The sequence below is a fragment of the Ochotona curzoniae genome, unplaced genomic scaffold (genome assembly GCF_017591425.1).
Source record: "Ochotona curzoniae isolate NIBS_2020 unplaced genomic scaffold, NIBS_Ocur_1.0 scaffold_2453, whole genome shotgun sequence".
Taxonomy (NCBI): domain Eukaryota; kingdom Metazoa; phylum Chordata; class Mammalia; order Lagomorpha; family Ochotonidae; genus Ochotona; species Ochotona curzoniae.
The window spans coordinates 21,205,762-21,231,341 of record NW_024467094.1 but is presented as its reverse complement, the minus strand read 5'-3'; the positions used below and the strand labels follow the sequence as shown (position 1 = coordinate 21,231,341).

At 42.1% G+C, this 25,580-nt stretch overlaps 1 protein-coding gene across 7 annotated transcripts in view; it reads left to right on the top strand.

Annotated features, from left to right (window-relative positions):
• The window catches only part of VMP1 (vacuole membrane protein 1), a 110,080-nt gene extending 84,812 nt beyond the window's left edge, over nucleotides 1-25,268 (top strand). For 6 of the 7 annotated variants that reach the window (XM_041001420.1, XM_041001421.1, XM_041001418.1 and 3 more), the window contains 3 exons: nucleotides 1,541-1,602; nucleotides 21,960-22,062; nucleotides 22,939-25,268. In XM_041001420.1, the coding sequence (XP_040857354.1) occupies nucleotides 1,541-1,602; nucleotides 21,960-22,062; nucleotides 22,939-23,082 (309 nt within the window). In that variant the 3' untranslated portion in view covers nucleotides 23,083-25,268. Of the gene's footprint in view, nucleotides 1-1,540; nucleotides 1,603-7,212; nucleotides 7,215-18,093; nucleotides 18,131-21,959; nucleotides 22,063-22,938 lie in introns of all 7 variants that reach the window. The other variant, XM_041001424.1, reaches the window with a different exon arrangement.
• The last annotated feature ends 312 nt before the right edge of the window (nucleotides 25,269-25,580 follow it).

Genomic DNA, 25,580 nt, shown 5'->3' with positions numbered 1-25,580 from the left:
TCCAAGATGTATGTAAATGTGTGATGTATTTTATTTCTTCCTGAATACAATGAAATTTCAAGCTGTTCCATATAAAAAGAACATCTTATTTCATTTGCAAGCAGTGAAATTGTGCAATTATTATGGCATCGACTGATTTTGCTAGAAAATAATAGTAAGGAAAGCTCATAGTAATGAAATCAGTAAGACAAAACTATTCTGTTGATAAGATTTCAACTATAAATAGCTGGTGTTTGCTATGGAACCCTATATATTAATGTTTTCCTCTGTAAGTTACCTATAATAATTAGCATCATACTGTTCATAGCATTGCTTTTTTTTTTTTTTTAAGAAAAAGGTTTGTTTATTTTTATTGGAAAGGCAGATTTACAGAGAAAAGGAGAGACAGAGAAAGATCTGCCATCAGCTGGCTCACTCCCCAAATGGCTGCAGCAGCTGGAGTTGAGCTGATCCAAAGCCAGGAGCCAGGAACTTTTTCCAGGTCTCCCACGCAGATGCAGAGCTCCCATGCAGGATCCCAAGGCTTTTGGTAATTCTCCACTGCTTTCCCATACCATAAACAGGCAGCTGGATGGGAAGTAGAACAGCTATGACATGAACTGTCACGTAGAATGAGATCCTGGTGCTTGTAAGGGAAGGATTAGCCGTTGACCCATTGTGCTGAGTCCAACAATGCCTTATTAATCTTTTCGTTGAAATAGTATGCTAATCTAAAGTAATTATTTAACAAGCAATGACAACACTGAAGGGTTTGTTAGCAGGATTTGGAAGATTCTAGATTTATTTGGATTTAGTCAGAGAATTGTCTGATCTTTAAAGCTAAATGTCCCATTCTTTGAACCTCTGTGGCTTTAGAAAAAATTAGAGGCATTTATAATTGGTAGAAAAATTTGTAACTTCTTCAGGGCTTTGAAGAAGTATCCTCATCTTTCTGTTCCCACATACCCTTAACAGGGCCTTGTGGTTTCCATAGTAAGACTTTTATGTTAACATTTGTTGACAAAGCAATATCTCTAATTAATGGAGCGAGAACCTCATTACCACTCAACTGAAAATGTTCCAGATCTAATCACTTCAGCTGTGCGCCTGAAAGGTCACGATCATTCAGGGTCTGAGAACAGAATTTTCATGGTCCTTCTGTAAAAAACTTTCCATGAAATGTGTACATTCTTTTCAGGTTTCTCTGTGTTAGATTTAGCTGAGACTGTGCAGTTCTGGGAACCCATAACTTCCGTGGTACAGACAAGGTCAAGGTACAAGAGAGCATGTGAATGTCCACCGTTGCCTCCCTGCTGAGGGTTTCATGATTCATACTTTCCCTCAGGCATAGCCGTGTATCCCAGCAAGACTGAAACTGCTTCAGGAACAGAGTCTTGAAAATACCAACTGCACAGCATTTGAATTCAATTTTGTCTTTTATTTTAGAAGAAATTGAAAAATTGCAGTTAAGGGCAGAACCTCACCTTTTTGAGGCTAGTATCAGAATTGTGAATTTATACAAGGGTTTCTAATGACAAAATATTTTATTTTTTCCTTACAGAAAATTTTTGTTATCATAACGTTCAGCAAGCACATAGTGGAACAGATGGTGGCTTTCATTGGGTGAGTGGTTCTTTAAGAATTAATATTACTACCTTCATTTTTTGGAAGTAAATGTGTAAAAGACTGAATCAGGATAGACTTCTTAAGATACCTAGTTGGTTTTTTTTTTTAATAGATTTACTGATTTTTATTGCAAAGTCAGATATACAAGAGAGAAGGAGAAACAGAGAGGAAGACCTTCTATTTGCTGATTCACTCCCCAAGCGGCCGTAACGGCCAGAGCTGCACAGATCCAAAGGCAGGAGCCTGCAGCATCTTACAGGTCTCCGACACTGGTGCAGGGTCCCAAGGCCTTTGGGCCGTCCTCGACTGCTTTCCCAGGCCACAAGCAGGGAGCTGGATGGGAAGTGGAGCGGCTGCGATTAGAACCAGTGCCCATATGGAAACCTGGCTTGTGCAAGGCGAGGGCTTTAGCTGCTAGACTAACATGCCAGGCCTGAGATACCTACTTCTTAAGAGGAAACTCTTTTGCCTTGTACTAAATTGCCCTATTACAGTTACAAGAATACATTATCCATGATTAATTGTAAGCCAAACATGTATCATGTAAAATAATTCTTGATTGAAAAGAAGCTTTTTGGTTTCCATACACAGCTGCCCCACAGAAATTAGAAATCCTTTTTAGATACAAGATGAATGTATCGTTATAGTTCGATGGAACTTTAAAGTGTCTGTACAGTTGAATGCCAGATATACAGTTGTATTTAATATAAATCATATTAAAAAGTTCAGTATTTTGTTAAATAAGTAATGATAGGATGGCATTCCATTACCAAAGTGGGTCTGTTAAATGAGTCTATTATTTTCATAGGCCATTTTTTTTTTAAAGATTGAGTTACTCACTGCTTTTACTTTTGTGTTTACTTCAAAAAATTTTTTTGAGAGAGGGAGACAGAGAAAGAAAAAAAAGATCTTTTTATTAATACTTATTATAAAGGTGAGACAGTTGTGGACCCATGTGTGCCTCCAGTTCTGCTCAGACTGGAGAGGGCCAGGGAGGTGAGTAAGATAAATGTTTGTTTGCCTTCTGTGTCCCCGGGGGCTGGACAGGGGGAAGGAGAGGGAAAAATCACTACTGTGCTGTCACACTGCCTAAGTGCCTGAGGACAGTGACATTTGAGGCCTGGTCTGTGGAAGCTCCCAGGAATCATTTTATATATGGTAAACAAGCCCTCAGTAGTCCCCATTTTGACCAGCCCCTTGTAATGCATTTCCCCACTCCCGCCCTGCGCATGCCAGTGACAATGGAGGTGGGGTGCGCCCAGGTAGCGTGCACCTGTCTCCTTAACCCCTCTTTCCTCCAGATCTTAAAAAAAAAAAAAAATAGAATAGGTAACTATGCTGGCACACTGATAAAGTTAACAGAGTTGGCATTAACCAGACCAAAATGCCCACCAGCTATTGGTTCATTTTCTCACAGCCCTTGCCTTGGTACAGAGACAGACGAGGATCTTCCATCCACTGATTCACTCCCCAAGTGACCACAATAGCCAGAGCTGTGCTGATCCAAAGCCAGGAGCCAGGAGCCTCTTCTGGGTCTCCCACATGGGTGCAAGGTCCCAAGGCTTTGGGTCATCCTCTACTGCTTTCCCAGGCCACAAGCAGGGAGCTGGATGGGAAGTGGAGCTGCCGGGACACAAACCGGCACCATATGGAATCCTGGCAGTTATAAGACGATGACTTTAGCTGCTAGGCTACCATGCTGGGACCCCCAAACATACTCTTATTTGAAATGCCATTTTTAGATAAAACATTTATGAATCACTTCTCAGCATTTTGGCTAACGACAAGTGTAGAAAAACATTTATGGAAATTTTTGCTATTTGAAAAAAAAAAGCTACTTCATAATGACTATTTTTCATCAAACTAGATATTATATTCACTTTTTTCTGTATCTAATGTTTTATAGTTGAAATAGTATTTTGGAATTTAAGGAGCTTTAAAAGATTGATTCAGGGAAAGGTGAGAGGGACAATGTTACCAACTGCTGATTCACTTCTGAAATCTGCACTCTAGCCAGAAACTCAGCCCAGGTCTCCCATGTGAGTGGCCAACACCCACTGCCCTCCGGTATCTGCATTAGCAGGAAGCTGAAAGCAGGTGTCAGCAGCAGGGAGTGAACCTAGGCACCGGCGTGGAATCTAGCTATCGTTACAGGCTTAATGAGCGGGCCAAATAGCCACTCCCAGAAGAGTTTTTAATAATCATTTATAGTTTACTTTTAATATAATAACTAAAAAAACAAAGTACTGTTGAGAATATACTCAGTGAAATCAATCCTTTTTTTTTTTTTTCTTTTTAAGAATAAATTTGTTTTATTTTTTGGTGATGTTTACATAGTATGCTCATGTGGACCACCAGTTAAAGTGGGAAATTTTGAGGAAATGGGGGAAAGTGGATGAGACAACTATTTCCAATTTTTTTTTCTTCCTGTATCTGGGAGAAGTGGGGAGGAGAGGAGAGAGGACTGCTCCCAGCAGCCTAACATCAGTATCCAGGGATGGTGGCTGGCCAACCAACGTCATCCTAGGATGCCCAGTGTGGAGCGTATTTCAAGGGTACTGCTTAGATCATTTCAGCTGTTCTGAGACACTGTTGATTTCATTGGTTCAAGTTTGAGGGAATCCTTTTAAGATCCATTGGCTGACATAGTCCACCTTAGAGTCTCCACTTCCCCAGATACTTATTATTAATGATTGGCTGGGACAGTTATCTAATTTTTTCTGCCCTGCATAATATCAGACTCCTCTGCAGGTCTCAGTGATTTCCCAAGTGCATCTGCGCATGCTATCCACTGAGTAGGCTTTAGCAACCAAGGAGGCCCAATTCCGACATATGCACTCCACAGTCAGACCACAGATCCTGTGATTTTCCCTGTGGCTAGAGTGTAAGCCCATTGATCCAATTGGGGGTCCCCCAAAAAAACCTCACTTACAGGTGACCCTGTACCTGACTCTTGTGTGTGCCAGCCAGTGCAGGGTCCTACTCAACCCATCAGCTACATCAGCCTACATACACACTGGTGTTTGCAGTCACCCTGTCAGTTCTGTCTCCAGCCCCATCTCATACAGAAACCAATGGATGCTATGGCCCAGCCTAACCTTGTCCACCACACACTTAGCCCTTGTACACACCGGTGGGAACTGCCACCTAAGCAGAGCGAACCTCAATAATCTCCAGCAGGCTCGTCCACAGCCCTGGTTTCTATGCATGCCAATAAGTGCAGCAAATATAGATCCACACATCATAACAGGTGTTCTAACCCCTAGACAGAATGTCAGCCTCTAGCCAGTTAGTTTCATAAAACAAAAGAGAGATTCTATAAAATCATACTGTTTAATCTACAGAAAATGGAAATGAAAGCATTTTGAAATTGAGACCAACAGAGTTAAGCTCACTAATGTTGTTTTTGAAACTTGACAGTTTTTTCTTTTTAGGATTTATTTTATTTTCATTGGAAAGTCAGGTATACAGAGAGGAGGAGAGACAGAAAGGAAGATCTTCTGTCTGTTGATTCACTCCCCAAGGGGTCGCAACGGCTGGAGCTGCGCCAATAAGAAGCCAGCAGCCTCTTCCAAGTCTCCTGTATGGGTGCAGGGTCCAAAGGCCCTGGCCGTCCTCTGCTCCTCTCCCAGGTCACAAACAGGGAGCTGGATGGAAAGCAGGGCTGCTGGGATTAGAATCAGTACCCATATGGAATCCCAGTGCATGCAAAGCAAGAACTTTAGTTGCTAGGTTATCGCACCGGGCCCAGCAGTTCTTTTCTTACAAATTCCACTAGCATAGCTCATCAGACTTCCCAGTGATCCATGGGGCATGCATGATGGTGCTGTGGGTGAAGCCCCTGCCTATAATGCCAGTATCAATATGAGCACCAGTTCAAGTTCTGGCTGCTGTTTCAATTCATCTCCTTGCTAATGTATCTGGAATAGCAGCAGAAAACAGCCCAAGTACTTGGGCCTCTATCATCCCAATGGGATTTCTAAAAGTTTCTGATTCCTTGCTTCTGCCTGGTTCAGCCACAGCTATTGTAGCCATTTGAGGAGTGAACCACTGATAGAAATATCTGTCTCTGCAACTCCTCACTCTTAAACTTTGCCTTTTAAATAAAGAAATAAATCCTCAAAAAAAATATACTCTTCCAATGATCCTTTCCTCTTAACAGTAAGTGGATTTGCATAAAGTTGTTCTAATACATTCAGCCTTCTGGATTAAGATTTTTAAGGATTTATTTATTATTCATTCACATATTTGAAATACAAAGTGACAGAGACATGATTGATTCCTTCTGCTGGTTACTCCCCAAATAACCAAAATGATTGGACTTATCTAGAATGAAATCAGAAGTTTCATCTAGTTCTGTATGGGGGCAAGGGATCGAGGACATGAGCTGTCTTCTGCTGCTTTCTCAGGCACATATGCAGGGAGCTGGATCAGAAGTAAAGTGGAGGGCCCAATGCGGTAGCCTGGTGGCTAAAGTCCTCACCTTGCATGCTCCAGAATCCCATATGGGCACTGGTTCTAATCCCAGTGGCTCCACTCCCCATCCAACTCCCTGTTTATGGCCTGGAAAATTGGTAGAGGATGGCCCAAGGCCTTGGAACCCTGCACCCCTGTGGGAGACCTGGAGAAGGCTCTTGGCTCCTGGCTTCAGATTGGACAGCTCTGGCTATTAAAGCCCTTTGGGGAATAAATCAGCGGATGAAAGATCTTTCTCTGTTTCTCTTCCTCTCTGTATATCTGACTTTCCAATAAAAATAAATAAATCTTTAAAAAGAAAAAGAAAGAAAGAAAGTAGAATACCTGAGATTCCAACCAGGGCTGTCGCAGGCTTTTGGCCTCGCAAAGCAGAACGTTACCCTGAATGCCAGCCACCGGACTCAGGACTTTTGTTGGATTAGGTGTTTAGTGTCACATTATAAGAATTACTTTCGGCCATGGCACAATGGCTCAATTGGCTAATCCTCCCCTTGTGAACACCAGGATCCCATTTGGGTGCCAGTTCCTGTCCCAGATGCTCCATTTCCCTTTGAACTCCCTGCCTGTGGCCTGGGAAGGCAGGATAGCACGGCCCAAAGCCTTGGGACCCTGCACCCATGTGGGAGACATGAAAAGGTTCCTGGCTCCCAGCTTACAGCTACTTGGGGGGTGAACCAGTGAATGGAAGATCTGTCTCTCCTTCTCTCTGTAAATCTGCCTTTCCAATAAAAATAAACAAATCTTAAAAAAGAAAAAAAAAAGTCTTATTTTCAGAAGGCTTTCATCTTTTCCCCATCACTGTGTTACAGATGTTTCTTCAGCAGCTTCCAGATTGTATGTTAAACAGAATAAATAATCCAACTTGGCATATTATAGTAGTATTTCTTATCAGATGCCACAAAGTATCTTTTAGTCTTTGTCAGTGGTAACTTTATCTTTTAATCTGATTCTCCAGTTGAACCTGACATAATCTGTTTCCCTTTGTTTTGCATTAGGAAATGCTTTTCAATATAAATGTTCAAATGAAAATTAGTAGAATCATGAAACCTAGACTAAGAAGGTCAAGTTATACAAGGAAGTAAGTTTCTAGTACACGTAAATTTGTGCATCACATCACAATAAACAAATTAGCCGTCTGTTACAGGCAAGAAAACATGCTGATGGCTCACTGGACCCGTTAAATGTTATGGAAACGTTCTCATTGCTGGTTCTCTCCTTCGCATGTTTGGAGCTCTGCTGATGTAGCCAATCATCAAGCTTAAGTACTAAAATAGTACTTAAGTAGTAGCAGTAAACTTAGACTGTAAAGCAGTAAAGTTTCGAATTCAGCCTTTTGAAGGATACACACAACCATGTGCCACAAGTGAGGGACAGGTGAACTGCCACAACAGAGAGGAGGAGGGAGTCCAATTACAAGAGAAGCAAGAAAAGCAACAGCAGTTCCAACTTAACATAAAATGAAGGAAAGATGAAAAATGAATCCCAGGAGTAAAAACGGGGGAACGAACAAACCTAGGCTTGTGTGAAGCCTACAGCAGCCAGCCCCTCGCCTTGCCTCTGCATTTACTTCTCTGCTGTTCTTTGACACACTTCGAGTAGTATTTGTTCTCCAGTACAGGAGGTTCATGGGAACCTTTCTGACTTAGGTCATAATGAGAAAATCCATAACCAAATATTTTCCAGATTAGTTGGAACACACTCATGTCAGTGAGTTAACATTTTGAAGATGTGGGTTTTTAAAGACCTTCTCTCTCAAGTATGTACTGCCTGTGCTCTCAAAGTCCCACTTGCCAAAATCTCTTCTGTGGATGAAAAGGCTGACTTTGGGGCATCTGCTTGTATGCTCCGAGGGAAGATTATGGGAAAGCCCCTCTCTCCTTTAAGTAGTACCCACTCACTTCACTGTTTAATCAGTGCTGGACCTTTAGCCAGAGACAAATCTTTCATCAAAATTATACAAGAAGGGCCCGGCGGCATGGCCTAGTGGCTAAAGTCCTCGGTTTGAAAGCGCTGGGATCCCATATGGGCGCCGGTTCTATCCCGGCAGCCCCACTTCCCGTCCAGCTCTCTGCTTGTGGCCTGGGAAAGCAGTCTGGGACGGCCCAAAGCTTTGGGACCCTGCACCCACATGGGAGACCTGGAAGAGGTTCCGGGTTCCCGGCTTCGGACCAGCACAGCACCGGATGTTGTGGTCACTTGAGGAGTGAATCATCAGACATAAGATCTTCCTCTCTGTCTCTCCTCTTCTCTATATATCTTTGTAATAAAAATAAATAAATAAATAAATCTTTAAAAAAATTATACAAGAAATTCTTAAGAAAGCCATCTTCTGAACAGAGTGGCTATGACATAGATATGTCTGTTATTGCTGTTCTGCTTCAATCGTAGCTTTCTGTGATGAGTGTGTTCCCTCTTCTACTGAGAAGAAAATTGGCTCAGAAATGTTATAAATAACTCTAATTTTTTTAACCACATTAAAATGATACCATACTGTGGAAAACTTACACTTGTTAAATTGCTAGTATCATTGTGTATTGCTGAAGATTTATTTTTATTTTTTTATTGGAAAGTCAGATTTACAGACAGGAGGAGAGACAGAGAGGAGGATCTTCTGTCTGATGACTCACTCCCTAAGTGGCCACAACAGCTGGAGCTGAGCTGATCTGAAGCCAGAAACAGGAGCTTCTTCCAGGTCTCCCACGTGGGTGCAGGGTCCCAAGGCTTTGGGCCATCCTCGACTGCTTTCCCAGACCACAAGCAGGGAACTGGATGGGCAGGGGGCCACTGGGATATGAACTGGTGCCTGTATGGGATCCTGGTGCATGCAAGGCAAGGACTTTAACCACTAGGCCATTGTGCTGGGCGCTGCTGGGGTGTTTTTTTAAAAGGCTTATTGTATTTAGTCATAAGGCAGAGTTAGAGCAAGGAAGAGACAGAGAGAGATTGATTTTCCCTCTGCTGGTTTTTTTACTCCCTGAGTGACCACACAGCCAGTGCTGCCCCAGGCTGAAGCTGGGAGCCAGGAGCTTTCTCCATATCTCCCACATGGTGTGTGGGCCCATGTGGGATTTTTCCCAGGCACATTAGCAGGAAACTGGACTGAAAGTAGAGCAGCCAGAACTTGAGCCCTCACTCATATGGAATACCAACTGTGGTGATGGCTTAACCTTCGTGCCCCAGCTCTGGACCCAGATCATTCCTTTTCCCTGCTGTGGCTTGTTCCACTGGGCGATTATTTATCCACTGTCTCATTGGTGGACACTTGGATTGTTGATGTGTTTCAGGTGTTTTGAAAAGCACTTCTATGAGAAATCTTAGTGTCACATGAGTGAGGGGCGTAGAAAGGAACCTAAGAAAATGACGACAGGGATCACTCACAAGAGGGAAATGTGGCTAGGAAGAGCCACTAGGTATATACCAGGTGTGCCAACTCTTAGCTTTGTAGAAGACCATATTTGGTCAAACTAATACCACAGATACGCCTGAGACCCACCAGGCCAGGCTACTCACTTCCCCACAGGTAGCATGGAGGGAATTATGTTGACACATCTCTGAGGGTCATGCGTACTCTCCCAGTGTTTGAATGCTACACTGATGACTACCTAGAAGGCTTCTGTTCTCAGTCTAAGGAATGGCCTAGCTAAATACGATACCCTAAGTGTGTCTTTGGCTTGTGGTATTTTTAGTACAATTTGTCATTGTATGACAGTCCTAAGGTCTCAGTCCTGGCCCAAAATCAAAATTCAAATAGTTGTAGTACTCCATTTGGAAAAAATAGATTTGTTTATTGGACAGTTCTGGAAGGAAGGCATTCTTATTATCTTTTCCTAAATCAAAGCATTGATCCTGCTATGCCTGTAAATCTGAACAGATATAATGACATAGTTACGGCATTCTGAGAGAATAATAATACAGATTTTGATTTTGATTTGTGATATGTTTAGCAGATAGATAAAAGATTCTTTAAAGATTAAACATATAATGAAATATTTCACTCTTTGGTGTCTTTGATTTAAATAAGTCAGGGAATAGAATCAAAGATCCAGGTGACTTTAGAATTCAAAAGGCATTATTACGTGTTTGAGTGTTTTATGATGGTGGTGATGATGATTCAAAGCTAATTTTATTTAACTTTTTACTTTCTTCAAGTAGTGATAGCTATATGTACTTCTTAAGGGAATAACCAGACATAACTTTAAAAATTGTAATTAGAATAATATATTCCAGTATTCCCACCAAATGGAGGATGAGAATTCCCAGAAGATAACTTTAAGCATATGACTAGCACCAAACCATATGCAGAACATTGGCTCATTATAGGAAGACAAAGTCCCCAGTTTTACCACACAAGAAAGTTTCCATAACTCAGTCATTGAATTTAAGAGCTGGGGGATGGGGTTGGCTGGAACAGGGACTTTTTACTAGATACAGAATGTTCCATGCTCTTCTTTGCTGTCTCCTATTTCTGAGTTAACTTGGTGTTTGACCTCAGAGTCGGGCTTGCCTGTGGCAAGAGAGATCATTTTAACCAGTGAGTAATTAAGTGCTTGAATCTGAATGTTGATTCTTGTTCCATTGCTATGGAAAGTGGTGAGAACAAGCTACATGGACCTGGACTTTTTTTCTCCAGAGAGAAAATCTGTCCATTCACTTAAAAATATAGACTGGCTCATGTTCTTGATTCTCTCTGACACTGGGCGTTGTAAATTGTGGGAAAAGGAAAAGCTATGGAAGTGTAGAAAACAAAGCTTTGTATTATCTGAAAAGAGATACTAGAATTTAAGACTCTAGCTGCTAAGACTCAGTTGCCCATTCTGATCTTGACATAACCTTCTGAAGTTTTGGAAAATTCCATCCACTTCACATCTGTGGTAGTTTCAGTAAAGTAATAAAAACTAGAACCCAATTGTAAGGATTAGATGGCATTGTGGGTAAAGAAAAAAATGAGGCCAACTCATTCCTTCCGTATTTAGTTGTTTTGTAAATATTTGTTGGTCAGATGAATTAATTCATTTGTTAGTAAGAGCAATCACTGTGTTATATCCGACTGAGAGTAAGACTCCAGTAAAGAGCTTGATATGGAAAATGCAAAGGCGGGGGAAGCATTTGGTGTGGTAATCAAGATGCCCGAGTTCCAGTCCTGGCCCTGCTCCTAATTCCTCCTTCCATTGCTGCACACACACCCTTGGAGGCAGGAAAGGATGGCCTAAGGAATTGAGTCCATGCTTGGGAGACCCCGGTTGAGTCCTGGCTGCTGTTTGCACATGGCCCACTGTGTGCCGTAAGTAATGAAGAAGGAAACCAGTGGATAAGTGATATCTCTATGTCTGTCACTTTCTCTCTGCCTTGTAAGTATTAAATAAATGAATCTTTTTTTTTTAAAGATTTATTTGTTTTTATTACAAAGTCAGATATACAGAGAGGAGGAGAGACAGAGAGGAAGATTTTCTGTCCGATGATCCACTCCCCAAGTGAGTGCAACAGCCGGCACTGCGCCGATTGAAGCCAGGATCCAGGAGCCTCTTCCAGGTCTCCCACAGGGGTGCAGGGTCCCAAGGCTTTGGGCCGTCCTTGACTGGTTTCCAGGCCACAAGCAGGGAGCTGGATGGGAAGTGGAGCTGCCGGGATTAGAACTGGCGCCCATATGGGATCCTGGTGCGTTCAAGGCGAGGACTTTAGCCACTAGGCCACGCTGCCGGGCCCTTAAATAAATGAATCTTAAAAGAAAATACAAATTGAGAAAAAGGAGATGTTTTATATACACACAGACTTCATTTAAAATTTTTTTCTTTAAGGTGTAGATTTGTTTTTATTGGAAAAATAGACTTACAGAGAAAAGGGGAGACACAAAGAGAAAGATCTTGCATCTGCTGATTCACTCCCCCAGTGGCCACAATGGCCAGAGCTAAATCAGTCCAAACCCAGGATCCAGAAGCTTCTTCTGGGTCTCCCACATGAGTGCAGGGTCCCAAAGCTTTGAGTCATCCTTGGCTGTTTTCCCAGGCCACAAGCAGGGAGCTGGGAAGTGGAGCAGCTGGCGCGTGACTGGCAGTGTCCATTGGGATCCCAGTGCAAGGTGAGGATTTAACCACTGAGTCATTGCACTGGGCCCAAATTTAATTAACGTACTTAATTTTAAAAGCAGAGGGAGACAGAGGTCTTGCTCTTCCATGCACAAGCTCCCTCTCCAGCTGCCTGCAGAAACTTGGACTGGGCCAGTTACTCAGGGTTGCCTGTATAGGAACCAAGCACTTGAGCCATCTTCACTTCTGCCTCCCAGCGTTTTCATTAATGAGAAGCCAGAATTAGGGGCAGAGCAGGGACTTAAGCCCAGACACTGTTTTAGTGGGCATGGGCATCCCAAATGATTCTTAACTATGTCAAGCATCCACCCCACATTTTATTGTATATAACAAGAGCTGTGAGGCACAGGGCCACAGAGAAGTTAGGTTCACGCTTGTGTGTGGGGCAAGAGATGAGTAAAGATCGAAACTCTGGGTGGATTAATCATCCTCTTTGATCAGCTCTTCCTGGAAAACTGGAGTAAAGGTGCCAAAAGGAAGGTGTGAAGCAGGGTAAATGACAGTAAAGTCTTTTGTTGGCAGCTTGGCGACATGAACGGTGGTGCCGGTTTTGAACAGGTGCTTTGTGAACTTGTCAGGGAGTCAGCATCAGCGCTGTCCCTCTGCCCTCCTTGTTCATGCACACACATGCCTGTGCAATGCTGGAACTGCTAACTAGTTAATGCGGTTAGTATTGTAAGGAACCCACCGATTCTTGTGCTGTAAACTTAAAGACATTGTTTTTCTTTTTAAGCATCTTTCTAGATTGAGTTTCTTGAAGTCAGGAATCTTGACTTTTTTTTTTCTTACATGTCAATTTGTGGTTTAGTGATTTTTCTCCTTAACAAACTTTTTGAAATAACTAGATTAATCTTCAGTGAGTTTGTATTCCAGCCAGTGCTGTCTGTTTTATCCTCAGGCCAGTAGGCTTCTGTGCCATCTCATCTACTGACCTGTGGGTCCAAGGGTACCTGTGCTGATTCTTCATTCTTCAGACCAGCCACAAACCTGTCAGTATAAAAAGTTGCCACCAGTGCTTCATTTTCTGTAGATGAGATCAGTTGATTCGTAAAGGGCTTTGTTTGGCCAGCCAATCAGTTTTATTTGTTTCCTAAGGACCACTCCTTTAACTGTGGCCTCATTCATGAACAAAAATGCCTGCTTGCCTCCTGCTGCTCAAGTTGTCAATCTGAAATAAGAGTTTGGTTTCTAGAGCTTCTCTTTAATTAGAAGGTATTTTCAAAGAGTAATTACTTCCATCCTGATTCTTTGGATAAACAATTCCAAATGTTCAAAAGCAAAGGCAACTGTGAATTCTTTTGTGATATAAATATGCTTTGAGGTAGTAACAGCCATACACCTGAAGTTTCTGGATAAAGCAGTGGTCTTCCTTCTACTCAGCCCGGAAGAAAGGGCTGGTGTCATGTGTTTATGTAATACTACTCAGCACACAATGGACTAAATTGAGTACAAAAGTGATTTTAATTTGAAAGGGGCACAGATGCAAATGAAATTCAAGATGTGTTAATCCCAGGTCCTCAGGTTGAATCACAATGAATTTTAGAAGGTACCAGGTACCACAGACCAAATTTACATATATGAGAAAGTAGTAGATTCTTTAAGTATAATGCATATTTTTTATCCTGAACTTATTTTATGCCTGAGTGATCTTCCAAAATTCCAGGACATAAAGAAATTCGGATTTCATTTGGGTGGACTATCACTTTTCAGATCCAAAAACAAATAGAATTTATCAGTTACTTTTTCTTACAAGCCCTCTTCAAAGATTCCTTCTTTTTCTATTTGGTTAAATGCCACAGACAGGAATCTAGTCACAGAGGATTATCATAGAACATTTTTACTAGGTTAAATAGAAATTGAATTTCAGTTAGCACCAGTTCATTTACTTATTCTTAGATTAATAGGTAACAATTGGTCCTTTTTTTTATTATTCTTTTTCTCTAATCTCTGAGTCCAGGAAGGGTATAAATATTAATGAGAGTCCACATGATGGCCTTTGGCCTCTTCAGAAAGATTGCTGGATAACCTCTCTACCCTTTCTGAGCAGGCCTGTTTAGGAAGTCCAAGACAGTTTCACGGGCAGGGTAATCTATCATTGTAGAATCAGGCAGCAGTCTGAGGTCCATTCTGAGTCACTGTGAATAGAACGCCAGTATTGGTTGGTCCCCAGGGAAACTGGTGGTTAAATACTGTGAGAATCTTTATCAGACAGGAAATGACAACTCATTAAATTACTAACTGTTAAGCTGGTTTAGATCACTGCAGGAGGTGTGGGGGGATTTAACTCCACACTGACTGAAATGTGTGCGTTTCTGAAAACAGAATTATTTTAAGAGACTGCTACTGAGAAAGAGAGTTGCCAGTCCATCTTGTTGCTGCATTTCTACCACATGGTCATTTCTCTGCACAAGACGTATGAGCATGTAATGGGAGCACAAAGGGGAGGGATTTTGTTTCTTCCCTGAAAGTACATCCATATAAAACTCTTCATCAGCAAAGTCTGGCAGCCTCAGGTAGATCCCTAAATATGACTCCTGGAGCAAATGCCATTTGATGGAAGAATGTTCTGGAGTTAGAGAATAAACTTGATGCTTTGGTTTACGCCTAGGGCTTCATTTAATCAAGATAATTCTAAAGGTCTTAATCATCATTTGGAACATAGGTAAAAGTTATGTGTGTACTTATTTCTACCTTTTCTTTTTTGTGTATTTTCCTGATATTTATGTAATATTAGTGTGGTAAAACCTATATAAAGAATGTGTGCGGCTGTGCACACAATAGAGGGTCTAGCTAAACACAGAAAGCTCCTGGGTCCTCCTTCAGTCCACGTGTCAGAAGATCCCATGGCGTGGATGGTGGAGATGAGCAAGGGGCAGAAATGGAGCTGCACAGTGCAAAAGAGATTTACACTGGGCCCTGGAGTATTTGGTCACTTTTTAGCTGACTGCACTTTGTTGTGTTTTTGTGTGTGTGTTTGTGTCCATCCCCGTGTCCTATTAATCAAGAAGTATAGGTTATAATTCCATGTAACATTTATGAAACTGAAATGTGTCTTGGAAAGTTTCCTGTGAAGAAACAGTGGAATGCGGGTAATCCTGGTAATTCATTTACAAGAAAGCATTGATACTACACCTCTTGCTGGAATACAGATTCTTTAGCAGGTGCATTAGGAAGTAAAGGTAGGGGGGGGCCCAGTGTGGTGGCCTAGAGGCTAAAGTCCTCACCTTGGACATGCCAGGATCCCATATGGATGTCAGTTGTAATCCAGGCAGCCCTACTTCCCATCCAGCTCCCTGCTTGTGGCCTGAGAAGGCAGTCGAGGACGGCCCAAAGCCTTGGGACCCTGCACCCACGTGGGAGACCTGAAGGAAGAGCTCCTGGCTCCTGGCTTTGGATTGGCTCAGCTCCGTCTGTTGTGGTCACTTTGGGAGTGAATCAGAGGATTGAAGATCCTCCTCTCGGTCTCTTCTCCTCTCAGTATATCTGACTTTGTAATGAAAATAAAATAAATCTTTTTTTAAAAAAAGAATATGATTTGGAGATAGGTGACGAACATATCAGACTTTGGTGTTAAGCTTCTTAGACTTCAGGTAAGTAAATATTTAAGTGTTCATGATAATGCTTAGATCCTTTAAAGAGTGCTTGAAGAAGCAGGGCTGTATCAAATGAAATCTTCACTTTTTAATGTTCTCTAGCCTAGACATTTTGATTCCTTAACCTCTAAGTATGCCTCTGTAAAGGGAAGTAAACAATCACTCTGCTTTTTTAAAGTTCATTCATTCCTGTGTTACTAAATATAGAGCCCCAGTTTCCTGCAGATACATAGCTAACAGAAGACACAACTGGCTGAAAAAAATCCATGGTTAAGAGCAGCTTTTCAAAGTTCGTTCCAAACACCGGGAAATCACCAAGAGATAATCTCACATCTGCTGGTTCACTTCTCCAAAAGGCCACAATAGCAAGGTCTCAGCCAGGCAAGGACCAGGAGCCTCTTCTGGATCTCCACATGGGTACTGGGTCCTTCTGCTGTTTTCCTAGGCCTTTTACAGATAGTTCTTTAGAAGTGCTGCAGCCTAGACTTAAACAACCAGGTGGGATGCCAGTTCCTCAGATCTTCTAATACCAGGCCCTAGTTTCATGAGTGTCTCTTAAGGTAGAGAAGACATTTAAAGTAGAGCTGATGTATATTTTTTATGTCCAGGGAAACCACCATATTTGGGAGTTAAACAGTTAGAAAGAAGAGTCCCTTAAAATACAGGAATAATAATGACAATTTTAGGTGTGCTTGGAAAGGGTGTGTGTTCCCTATTAACTAACAAATGAACATTTAAGCCTTGTGAAAACCTAGAGTAATCACTCCACCCACTCTGTACAAACTCTGCCAATTGTGATGCTTTCTCTGGTGTTTGTCAGTACAGGTATTGGGGCAGGCCTTTATAATGAGGAAATAGCAAGAGAGTTAAAATTCAACTACAGATTTCTTGTCAGATAAGGCATTTCCAGAAGCAGAGTACAGATACTTGAGTATGTAGAGAGGAAAAAGTTTTCCCACAAAACTAATCTTGAACCTGAGTAGGCTTTCTGTGATTTTTTTTTTCTTTTAGTCTTTCATTTGCACTTCTCAGAAATCCTCCCCTCTCCCCACTTTAAATCAATAACAAAATTACAATAATTGGAATTGGAACAATCTGTTGCAGATTTAATTCTTATATCTCTTTTTTGTGCCAAGACTAGAAATATATTAAAGATACTACCACCCTCTGGGCCCGGCACCATGACATAGCAGCTGAAGTCCTCACCTTGAACATGCCAGGATCCCATAAGGGCACCAGTACTAATCCGGACTGCTCCACTTCCCATCCAGCTCCCTGCTTGTGGCCTGGGAAGGCAGTGGAGGACGGCCCAAAACCTTGGGACCCTACATCCGCGTGGGACACCTGAGGGAAGTTCCTGGCTCCTGTCTTCAGATTGGCACAGCACTGGCCATTGTGGCCACTTGGGGAATGAGTCATTGGACAGAAGATCTTCCTCTCTGTCTCTCCTCTTGTTTGTGTATCTGACTTTGCAATAAAAATATATAAGTCTTTTAAAAAAAGGTGCTATCATCCAAAACAGCTTCTCTACCTACCACACAGCAGATAAACTCAATTTTTTTCCAGTTTCTTTATTCCTCCCTCCCTACTTCCCTTCCTTCCTTCTTTCCTTTTATTTTCCTTTATTTTTTACTCTTATCTGTAACAAGTGTTCATCTTTTTAAAAAATGTATTTATTTATTTTTAATTCAAAGGCAGATTTTAGAAAGAGAGAACATCTTCCATCCAGGGGCTCACTCCCCAAATGACTATATGACTACAACAGCCAGAGCTGAGCTGAACCAAAACTGGGAGCCAAGAGCTTCCTTCTGGTCTACCACAGGGGTACTGGGGCCCATGGATATGAACCGTCCTTTGCTGCTCTCCCAGACCTTAAAGTAGAGCAGCTAGAACTCAAGCCAGTGCCTACATGGGATACTGACACCACAAGATAGAGGATTAACTTGATGCACCACTGTACAGCTCTGAGTAGTCATCATTTTACTAAGAGTTCACTGAGAAATATTTCTGTGTTTGCTTACTTCGTTTATGTTCTATATCACAACACTCATTTTCTGAACTTCCTCAAAGCCTGATGGCAGGTAGTAGACCTCTCCCACTTGAGTGTTCTTAGTGTAGTGCACAGGATGGCTGGCTAAACACAGTGTGATAGCTTCCCCAGGATGGCACTAAGGCTGCTTCCTAAGCCAGCTATTAAAAAACCACCACAGGGCCCGGCACGGTGGCGCAGTGGTTAAGGTCCTCACCTTGCACGCCCGGGATCCCATATGGGCGCCAGTTCTATCCCGGCAGCCCCGCTTCCCTTCCAGCTCCCTGCCTGTGGCCTGGGAAAGCAGTCGAGGACGACCCAAAGCTTTGGGACCCTGCACCCACGTGGGAGACCCTGAAGAGGCTCCTGGCTTTGGATCGGCATAGCATCGGCCTTTGCTCTCACTTGGGGAGTGAATCATCAGATGGAAGATCTTCCTCTCTGTCTCTCCTCTCTGTATATCCACCTTTCCAATAGAAAATAATAATAAAAATAAATCTTTAAAAAAAAAAAACACCACACTGTGATAGTTATCTGCCTCCCTACGTTTGTACTTTCAATTAATCTAAAATGTCATACTGAACTCTTATTTCTGTTTATGACTTAAAATTTACCTAGGAGATGAGTTTGGGAGGTGATTTTTTTTTTGTCTTAAATCTATGTTAAGAAGACAGCTATACTTTAAAATTTTACCTAGTCTATAACTAAAATAACTTCAGTGGCCATTAAGAAGGTTCTATTAGCAGAGTGCTCTGTATAAGTAGAAGCATCAGTAGCCTCATCCCTTATTTGTAGAAGTACGGAAATGAAAATAGAAGTAAAATTCTGATGAATATGTAGTAAAAGATTAAGAGAATCTGACAAATAATTGTTATGTAAGATAGAATACATAGATTTTAACTGTATTTTGGGGGATCATGTGGTATTTGCCCATGATACTCTTGGCTAATACAGTACATAAAAACTTTTAATATCTGTTTTCAAAGATTTTTCTGCTCTTTAACAGGAATCTGCATAGAAACATCTGCCACTATCTAAAATTCCTCAGAACATGTGATCCCCAGCCTGTTGATAAATTAACCTCATCCTTAGCCCAAGAAACTTTGAGAGTTACATTTCATATAAATGTATAATGACAGTTCAAGTATAACTCTGAATCAAAAGTGTATTAAAGGGCCCGGCGCGGTGGCGCAAGTGGTTAAGGTCCTCGCCTAGCACGCCCGGGATCCCATATGGGCATCGGTTCTAATCCCGGCAGCCCCGCTTCCCTTCCAGCTCCCTGCCTGTGGCCTGGGAAAGCAGTGGAGGACGGCCCAAAGCCTTGGGACCCTGCACTCATGTGGGAGACCCGGAAGAGGCTCCTGGCTTCGGATCGGCGTAGCATCGGCCGTTGCGCTCACTTGGGGAGTGAATCTTTGAACGGAAGATCCTCCTCTCTGTATATCCGCCTTTCCAATCAAAAAATAATTCAAATAAATCTTTAAAAAAAAAGTATTAAAAGGATATACAAAAGTATAGTGACAGCTAATGTATATTTGAATCCATTTATGATGGCAGATCATAATATTTTCAAAATTATTTTAAAGGTAATGTATAATGACTGCCGGTTCCTCCTTTATTACCCTGAACAACAACAAAAAAATCAGAATTTTTTTTAAGATTTATTTATTTTTATTGGAAAGGCAGATACACAGAGAGGAAGATCTTCCATCTGATGATTTACTCCCCAAGGAACCACAATGGCTGGAGCTGAGCTGATCTGAAGCCAGGAGCCTGAAGCCTCTTCAAGTCTCCCACATAGATGCAGGGTCCCAAGGCTTTGGGCTGTCCTTGACTGCTTTCCCAGACCACGATCAGGGAGCTGGATGGGAAGCGGGGTCACCGGGATTAGAACTGGTACCCACTTGGTATCCTGGCACGTTGAAGTCAAGGACTTTAGCTGCTAGGCTATTGCACAGGGCCCCAGAATCTTACTAACATCTGACTTTTTTTTCTCTTTTAAGTAAGAACTTAAAGGTAGCTATCCTTAGTAGTTTAAAGTGATGACATATTTTTTTTAAAGATTTATTTTATTTTTATTGGAAAGACGAATATACAGAGAGGAGGAGAGACAGAGAGGAAGATCTTCCGTCCGATGATTCACTCCCCAAGTGGCTGCAACGGCTGGAGCTGCGCCAATCTGAAGCCAGGAGCCTCTTCAGGGCCTCCCACGCGGGTGCAGGGTCCCAAAGCTTTTGGGCTGTCCTCGACTGCTTTCCCAGGCCACAGGCGGGGAGCTGGATGGGAAGTGGGGCTGCTGGGATTAGAACCAGCGCCCATATGGGATCCTGGGCATGCAAGTAACCACTACACCATCGCGCTGGGCCCCAGTGATGACATATAGTTATTAAAGTGAATGAAACCATTTGTGAAAAATGAAAGTTCTTACACATCTGCTATTTAAATGTAATGTGTGTGCTTTGCTGGAATTGTTTATGTGTTAACATGGAAAGATGACTCGATATACTCTTTTTCCTTCTCCTCTAAATAAAAAATTGTTCTATTGTTGCTCCTTTATAGTTAGAATCCTTACTGGTCTGCCTTGCTAATGAAGGGCCCCAAGTCCTTGAGCTGAGGCGGGGACCCGGAGACCTCCCTGCTCCTCTGTCTTTGGTGATTGTCACAGGTCTTTGCTCTCAGTGCCAGGCTCTGTGGTTACCACCTTTGTCTGCACAGGCTATTTTGCACATCCCTCACTACTCACCAAAGGACAGTTTTGACAACTTCACCCTGCACTGCTGTCTTTTTCTTCCAGAACCTTCTACTTATATCTTCTGTTAAAAAAAAAAAAGCATTGAATTGTGCATTTATTTTACTCAGATCTCAGTTCCTTTGTGCATGTGTTAAGTTTCCGTAATGATCTTTTAAGTTCCTGGTGGGCAGGACTATTTCTTTGAGGTACTCCCACCCCACCCACCCCGTAGACTCCATTACAATGTTGGACAAAGAGGGACTCCATTAAGTTTTTACTGATTGGTAAAATTGTGGGATCAGAGAAAGTATTATCCAGAAGTTAGGCAATATTGTTTCCTGATAAATATAATAGGAAACAAAAAACCCTGTCTGTATAAAAAGCAGCAATTAAATGCAGAAAAGAGGTGAAGTTACTGAGTCTGTATACTTACAGGAAGAGCATTGGGCATTGGTACAGCAAATTCATATTGAAATGCCTTTTGCTGACTCTAGAAAAGAGATGGGGTTTGTTTGCCTTTCACCTCGTGTGACAGAAGAGAAAATAAAGAGTACAGAAACATAGAGGCATTTGATTTTCTAAGTTGCCCCAAGTTACCATTTTAAAAACTCTTGCAGGCGTGTCTAAAACAGGAGCCTGGGAGCTGCAGTGGCCAAACTGGTTTATCAGCCCTCCCTCCATGCATTCTGGGTGAGAGGGAGCTCTGAGTGCAGAAACTTATCAAAGATCCCTGTTCCAATCAGCTCAGAACAAGCTGTTTAGTAATGTACTGGAGGATTCTGTGCAAATCACCTACCATAAACCACGAAATGATTCAGGGTTCAGAGTTCCTTCTTTGTTCTTTGTTAATCACTGACTTCGGACTTGGGGGAGGCGCCTCCCAAATTTGCTAATGCATTCTTTTTGGATAAGGATGACGCACGGATTGTCCTAATAAGGACTTGGATTGAGAAAGGACCGCCCTCTCTGAGAAGATGGGGCAAGTCAGGGAGAGGGCGGGCAGTTTCTTTTTTAACTAGGGATGACACAAGCATAAGTCATTTCCTTATTAATCGGTTCAAACCAGTTCTTACAGGAACTGGTGGTGATAAATGGGGGACTTCTCAGAAGTCATTCATTGTCTTTGCGCCACCTCAGTGAGCAGCATCAGCGGCGCAGGCAATCTCGCTCTGAGCAACACCTCTTCTGGTGTACAGCTCTGGCTTTCCTCTAGACTTGTTGGTGGGAGAGATTTTCCTCCTCAACAGGACTGTTAGAATTTTTGTCCACTAGGAAGAAGAGTTCGCAGGATCTCAACAGCTCAGTGATTGTTTTGGTTTTTTCTTCTTCTATCTGTTCTCACTTTTCTGAGAGCAGACGGTAAGTGGATTTTCTCTAATGTTTCTCCTACTTTTCTTTTCCAAATGTGTCTTTTGCTGTGGACTGCTGTGCCCTGTTTCCAGTGCTGTCCCCGGCATAGGTCCGTCTCTGCAGAAGCCATTCCAGGAATACCTGGAGGCCCAGCGGCAGAAGCTTCACCACAGAAGCAACGAGGGGACACCGCAGGTGAGCCTCCATTCCGCACTTGCTCCCCTGGGGCTCTTACAGCTGTAAAGCTTGCAGGCGCATTTCTAGGTGAATAGAGTGAGGTTTGTTTGCCAGTGTCTTTAACAGCAGTTTCTGCTCTGTGCTGTCTCCCTGGAAATTGGTTTTTGTTCGAAACTGTACTATAACTTTTCTATCTTGTGAATCAAGTAACAGGTTTAGTGCAATAACCTGAATATCCCACCTTGGGTTTTTTCTGCTGTTTCTTCTAAACTGTGGAAAAATGATTTCTTTTTTAAATAAACAAAAACTCTTAACATTGCTGAACTCTAAAACTTAAACTAAGCCTGCCTTCTCTGTAAACTGCTCTCTGGCAAGAGGAAGTTACTAGAAGAGAATGAGTAAGCAGTAGCTTTCAGTGGGAAGCTTGTCTTGATTGACCTTACACTGCGTGTGGCCCTTTGCTGCCCTCCGTAGTCCAAATATGATTTTAGAAACAGATACACTCATGTCTTAGAAACGGCTGCAACAATGGAACAAAACTGTTTGCTGTCTAAATACTACTTGGTGAAAATGCATGGCTACTTTAAGTTTAACCAGAGACTTACTTAGGTCATAGTGAAAGGTAAGAGATGAACTTATAATTGCCCTGTCTTTCTGGACTGGGCAAAGTGACATTACCTTCACATCGAATGAAGGGAGAGACTGAGAGCGCCGAGTGTAGCATTCTGCCAGCCTCAGGGTAGCCAGGGGGCCCGACTTCAGCACAGGCAGGTTAAAGGTATCTCATTCTCACAATTTATTTGTTTGTTTCTCCTGAAAACACTGGGTGATTTCCTTTTCACTGCTCAACTGATGAAGCCTTTTCGTTGACTTGTTGAACATTTATTCTTACAGGGAGAAAACTGGTTGTCCTGGCTGTTTGAGAAGTTGGTCATTGTGATGGTGTGTTACTTCATCCTGTCTATCATTAATTCCATGGCACAAAGTTATGCCAAACGAATTCAGCAACGCTTGAACTCAGAGGAGAAAACTAAATAAGCAGAGAAAAAGTTATTACCTGCCGAAAGTAGAATGGGTGGGTTCTGTCTTAAAGTGAGAAGAATCCAAACCAGGAAGGAAAATTCCCTTTTCCAACCTGTATCAGTTTTAAAACCTTAATTCCTGAAAGCAGTTTAGCCCATATGTTGCACTGACATGCTTGTTCTTGGTTTGTTAAGGTAAGGTATCCACTCTCAATTCAGCCCATGTTGTATTCTATCAGGGTGAAATGTGATGTTCACCCTCAAACTTAACAGTAATTGGCCTTCTGTTCCTTACTTTCCAAAGGCCCACAGGGGACAATTAGGGAATTCCCGCCATACACAAAAAAGTTCGTAAAGATGTTAAATATGTCAAGCTTTTTAGGCTTGTCACAAATGATTGCTTTGTTTTTCTAAGTCATCAAAATGTATATAAATTGTCTAGATTGGAAAACAGCCTTGCATGTCTATCATGATACAATTTAATATGCCATCCTGCCCAACCCTTCCTCTCCCACTCTCCAAAAAGGGCCATTTTATGATTCATTGCACACCCTCTGGGGAAAGTGATCTTTAAATTTTGAGACAGTATAAGGAAAATCTGGTTGGTGTCTCACAAATGACATGACACCATTTTTTATTCTGTATATTTAGAATGAAGTCATGAAAACACTTTATAAAGACATCTGTGATCATTCCAGAATTGTGTCGGTTTTATTGAACTGAGCGTTTAATTTTTTTTTTTAAACTTCCTTTTAGCTTGTACCAAGTGTATGGCAGCCTTGCCAGATCCACCTGCAACCAGAATTTCTTAAGCCTTCATGTATGTGCATGAAGAAAACACGTCTCGGGCTTCTTTTGTCTTGCTGGACAGGGCAGCTAGCTCTGCTGAATGGGACCTCTGGGACCTTAATTTGTCAAAATAGGAGAGGGGAGCAATAGCACTGTCTTTTTTTATTTTTTTAGCATCTGTTATCTTAACAGATAATTACTTTTATACATAACCAAGTTTACTTTATCTTGAGTGTTTTACTCATCGTTCCAATTTCAGCATATGTGCTGCCAGAGCGAGCACTTGAGTGTTTTAGCCTTGATGGGCGTGGGGGAAGTGGCGCTCTTATTCCCCTTTGGGATGTTTCTAATTGGATTTATTCAGTTTGCCTTCACTGGAAGAAAAATAAACTACTCGCTTCTTTCTTTTTAGGAAAACTGATGTTGACATTGTGTCAAAGTAGGTTAGAATTGGGGTTCAATCTCAACAGGCCACAGGTGTCTGATTAGACTTGACCAAATCCTGCCTGCATGTCTGCTTGTGTTGCCCCGTCGTGACATCTCCATGGCCGCACCACTTTGCCGGATAGCTTATCAGACTGATGTTGACTGTTGAATCTCATGGCAACAGCAGTCGATGGGCTGTCTGACATTTTGGTATCTTTCATCTGACCATCCATATCCAGTGTTCTCATTCAAACATTACCTAGCCTCATGGTTTACAACAGAAAGCTCTGGCCTCTGTGTCTAATGGCAGTTGGGGTTCTTCAAGCCATGGTGTTGTAGCAGTATCAAGGGAAGGTTTTATGGAAAATCTGAATAGTCTCTTGGTGGACCATAGCTAAATAAAGGACAGATTTTCAAAAGGTTATTACCTTCCCTAACAATGCTGTTTCTTTTCCTCCAGGGACTACTACAAGTATGCCTGTTACTTGACCATTCTTGACCCATTTGCTGTATTTCAGATAGATTCACATTCACCAACATCAGTTTTTAAGATTCTTTAGGATTGTTCTAAGTTCCCAAGTCAGCTTGCAGTTGTGTTTCAGCTCCTTGATCTGCATTTTATTTGGTGTTTAAAGAGAGAGGAAAGCAAATACGAAGTGTACTGAGTCTTCAGGGTTTGTAATAAACTTGTTTTAGAACTAGTGGAGAAAGGAACGGCTTTGTTTCCTAGGCTGAAGGACTTGGGAGCACATTTGATTAGACATTGTCTTTGCAGGGCGTTTCTTTGTGTCCCCATGAGTGTTCGGGCTGCTTGCTCAGCTGTTGCTGCTGACTTCCTGCTGGGCATCGGATAGCCCTTCCCTTCCAGGGGGTCTGCATTGCTTCCCTCAAGTCTCCCAAATAGACACAGCTATATGATCCAGAAAGGGTACAGAGTTCCTTCCAGTGATGGGAGACCAGGAAATTTGCAATTTGGTGTTACTGTAAACCACAAAGGACTCGGGAATTCCCGTAAAACACACATACTTACCTGTGTACAGTGTTTTATCGTGTCCCAGCTTATTAGTACAGTAGGTATATGCACTACAGCACTAAGAAGCAGCTCCCTCCAACCAGAGAATGTAGCAAAGTGATAGTAAAAACAGATATTCTTGCCTTCATTGATATGAGCGTCATGTGGTCCCTTGTTTCAAGAATCCAGAAAAAGACAAGGCTGAAATGAAGTTCCTGAATACACTTGTGGAAGTTTGCCTTACCAAATGCATCTCAGAGTGAGTGTCCCCACCCAAGTTCCAAGTT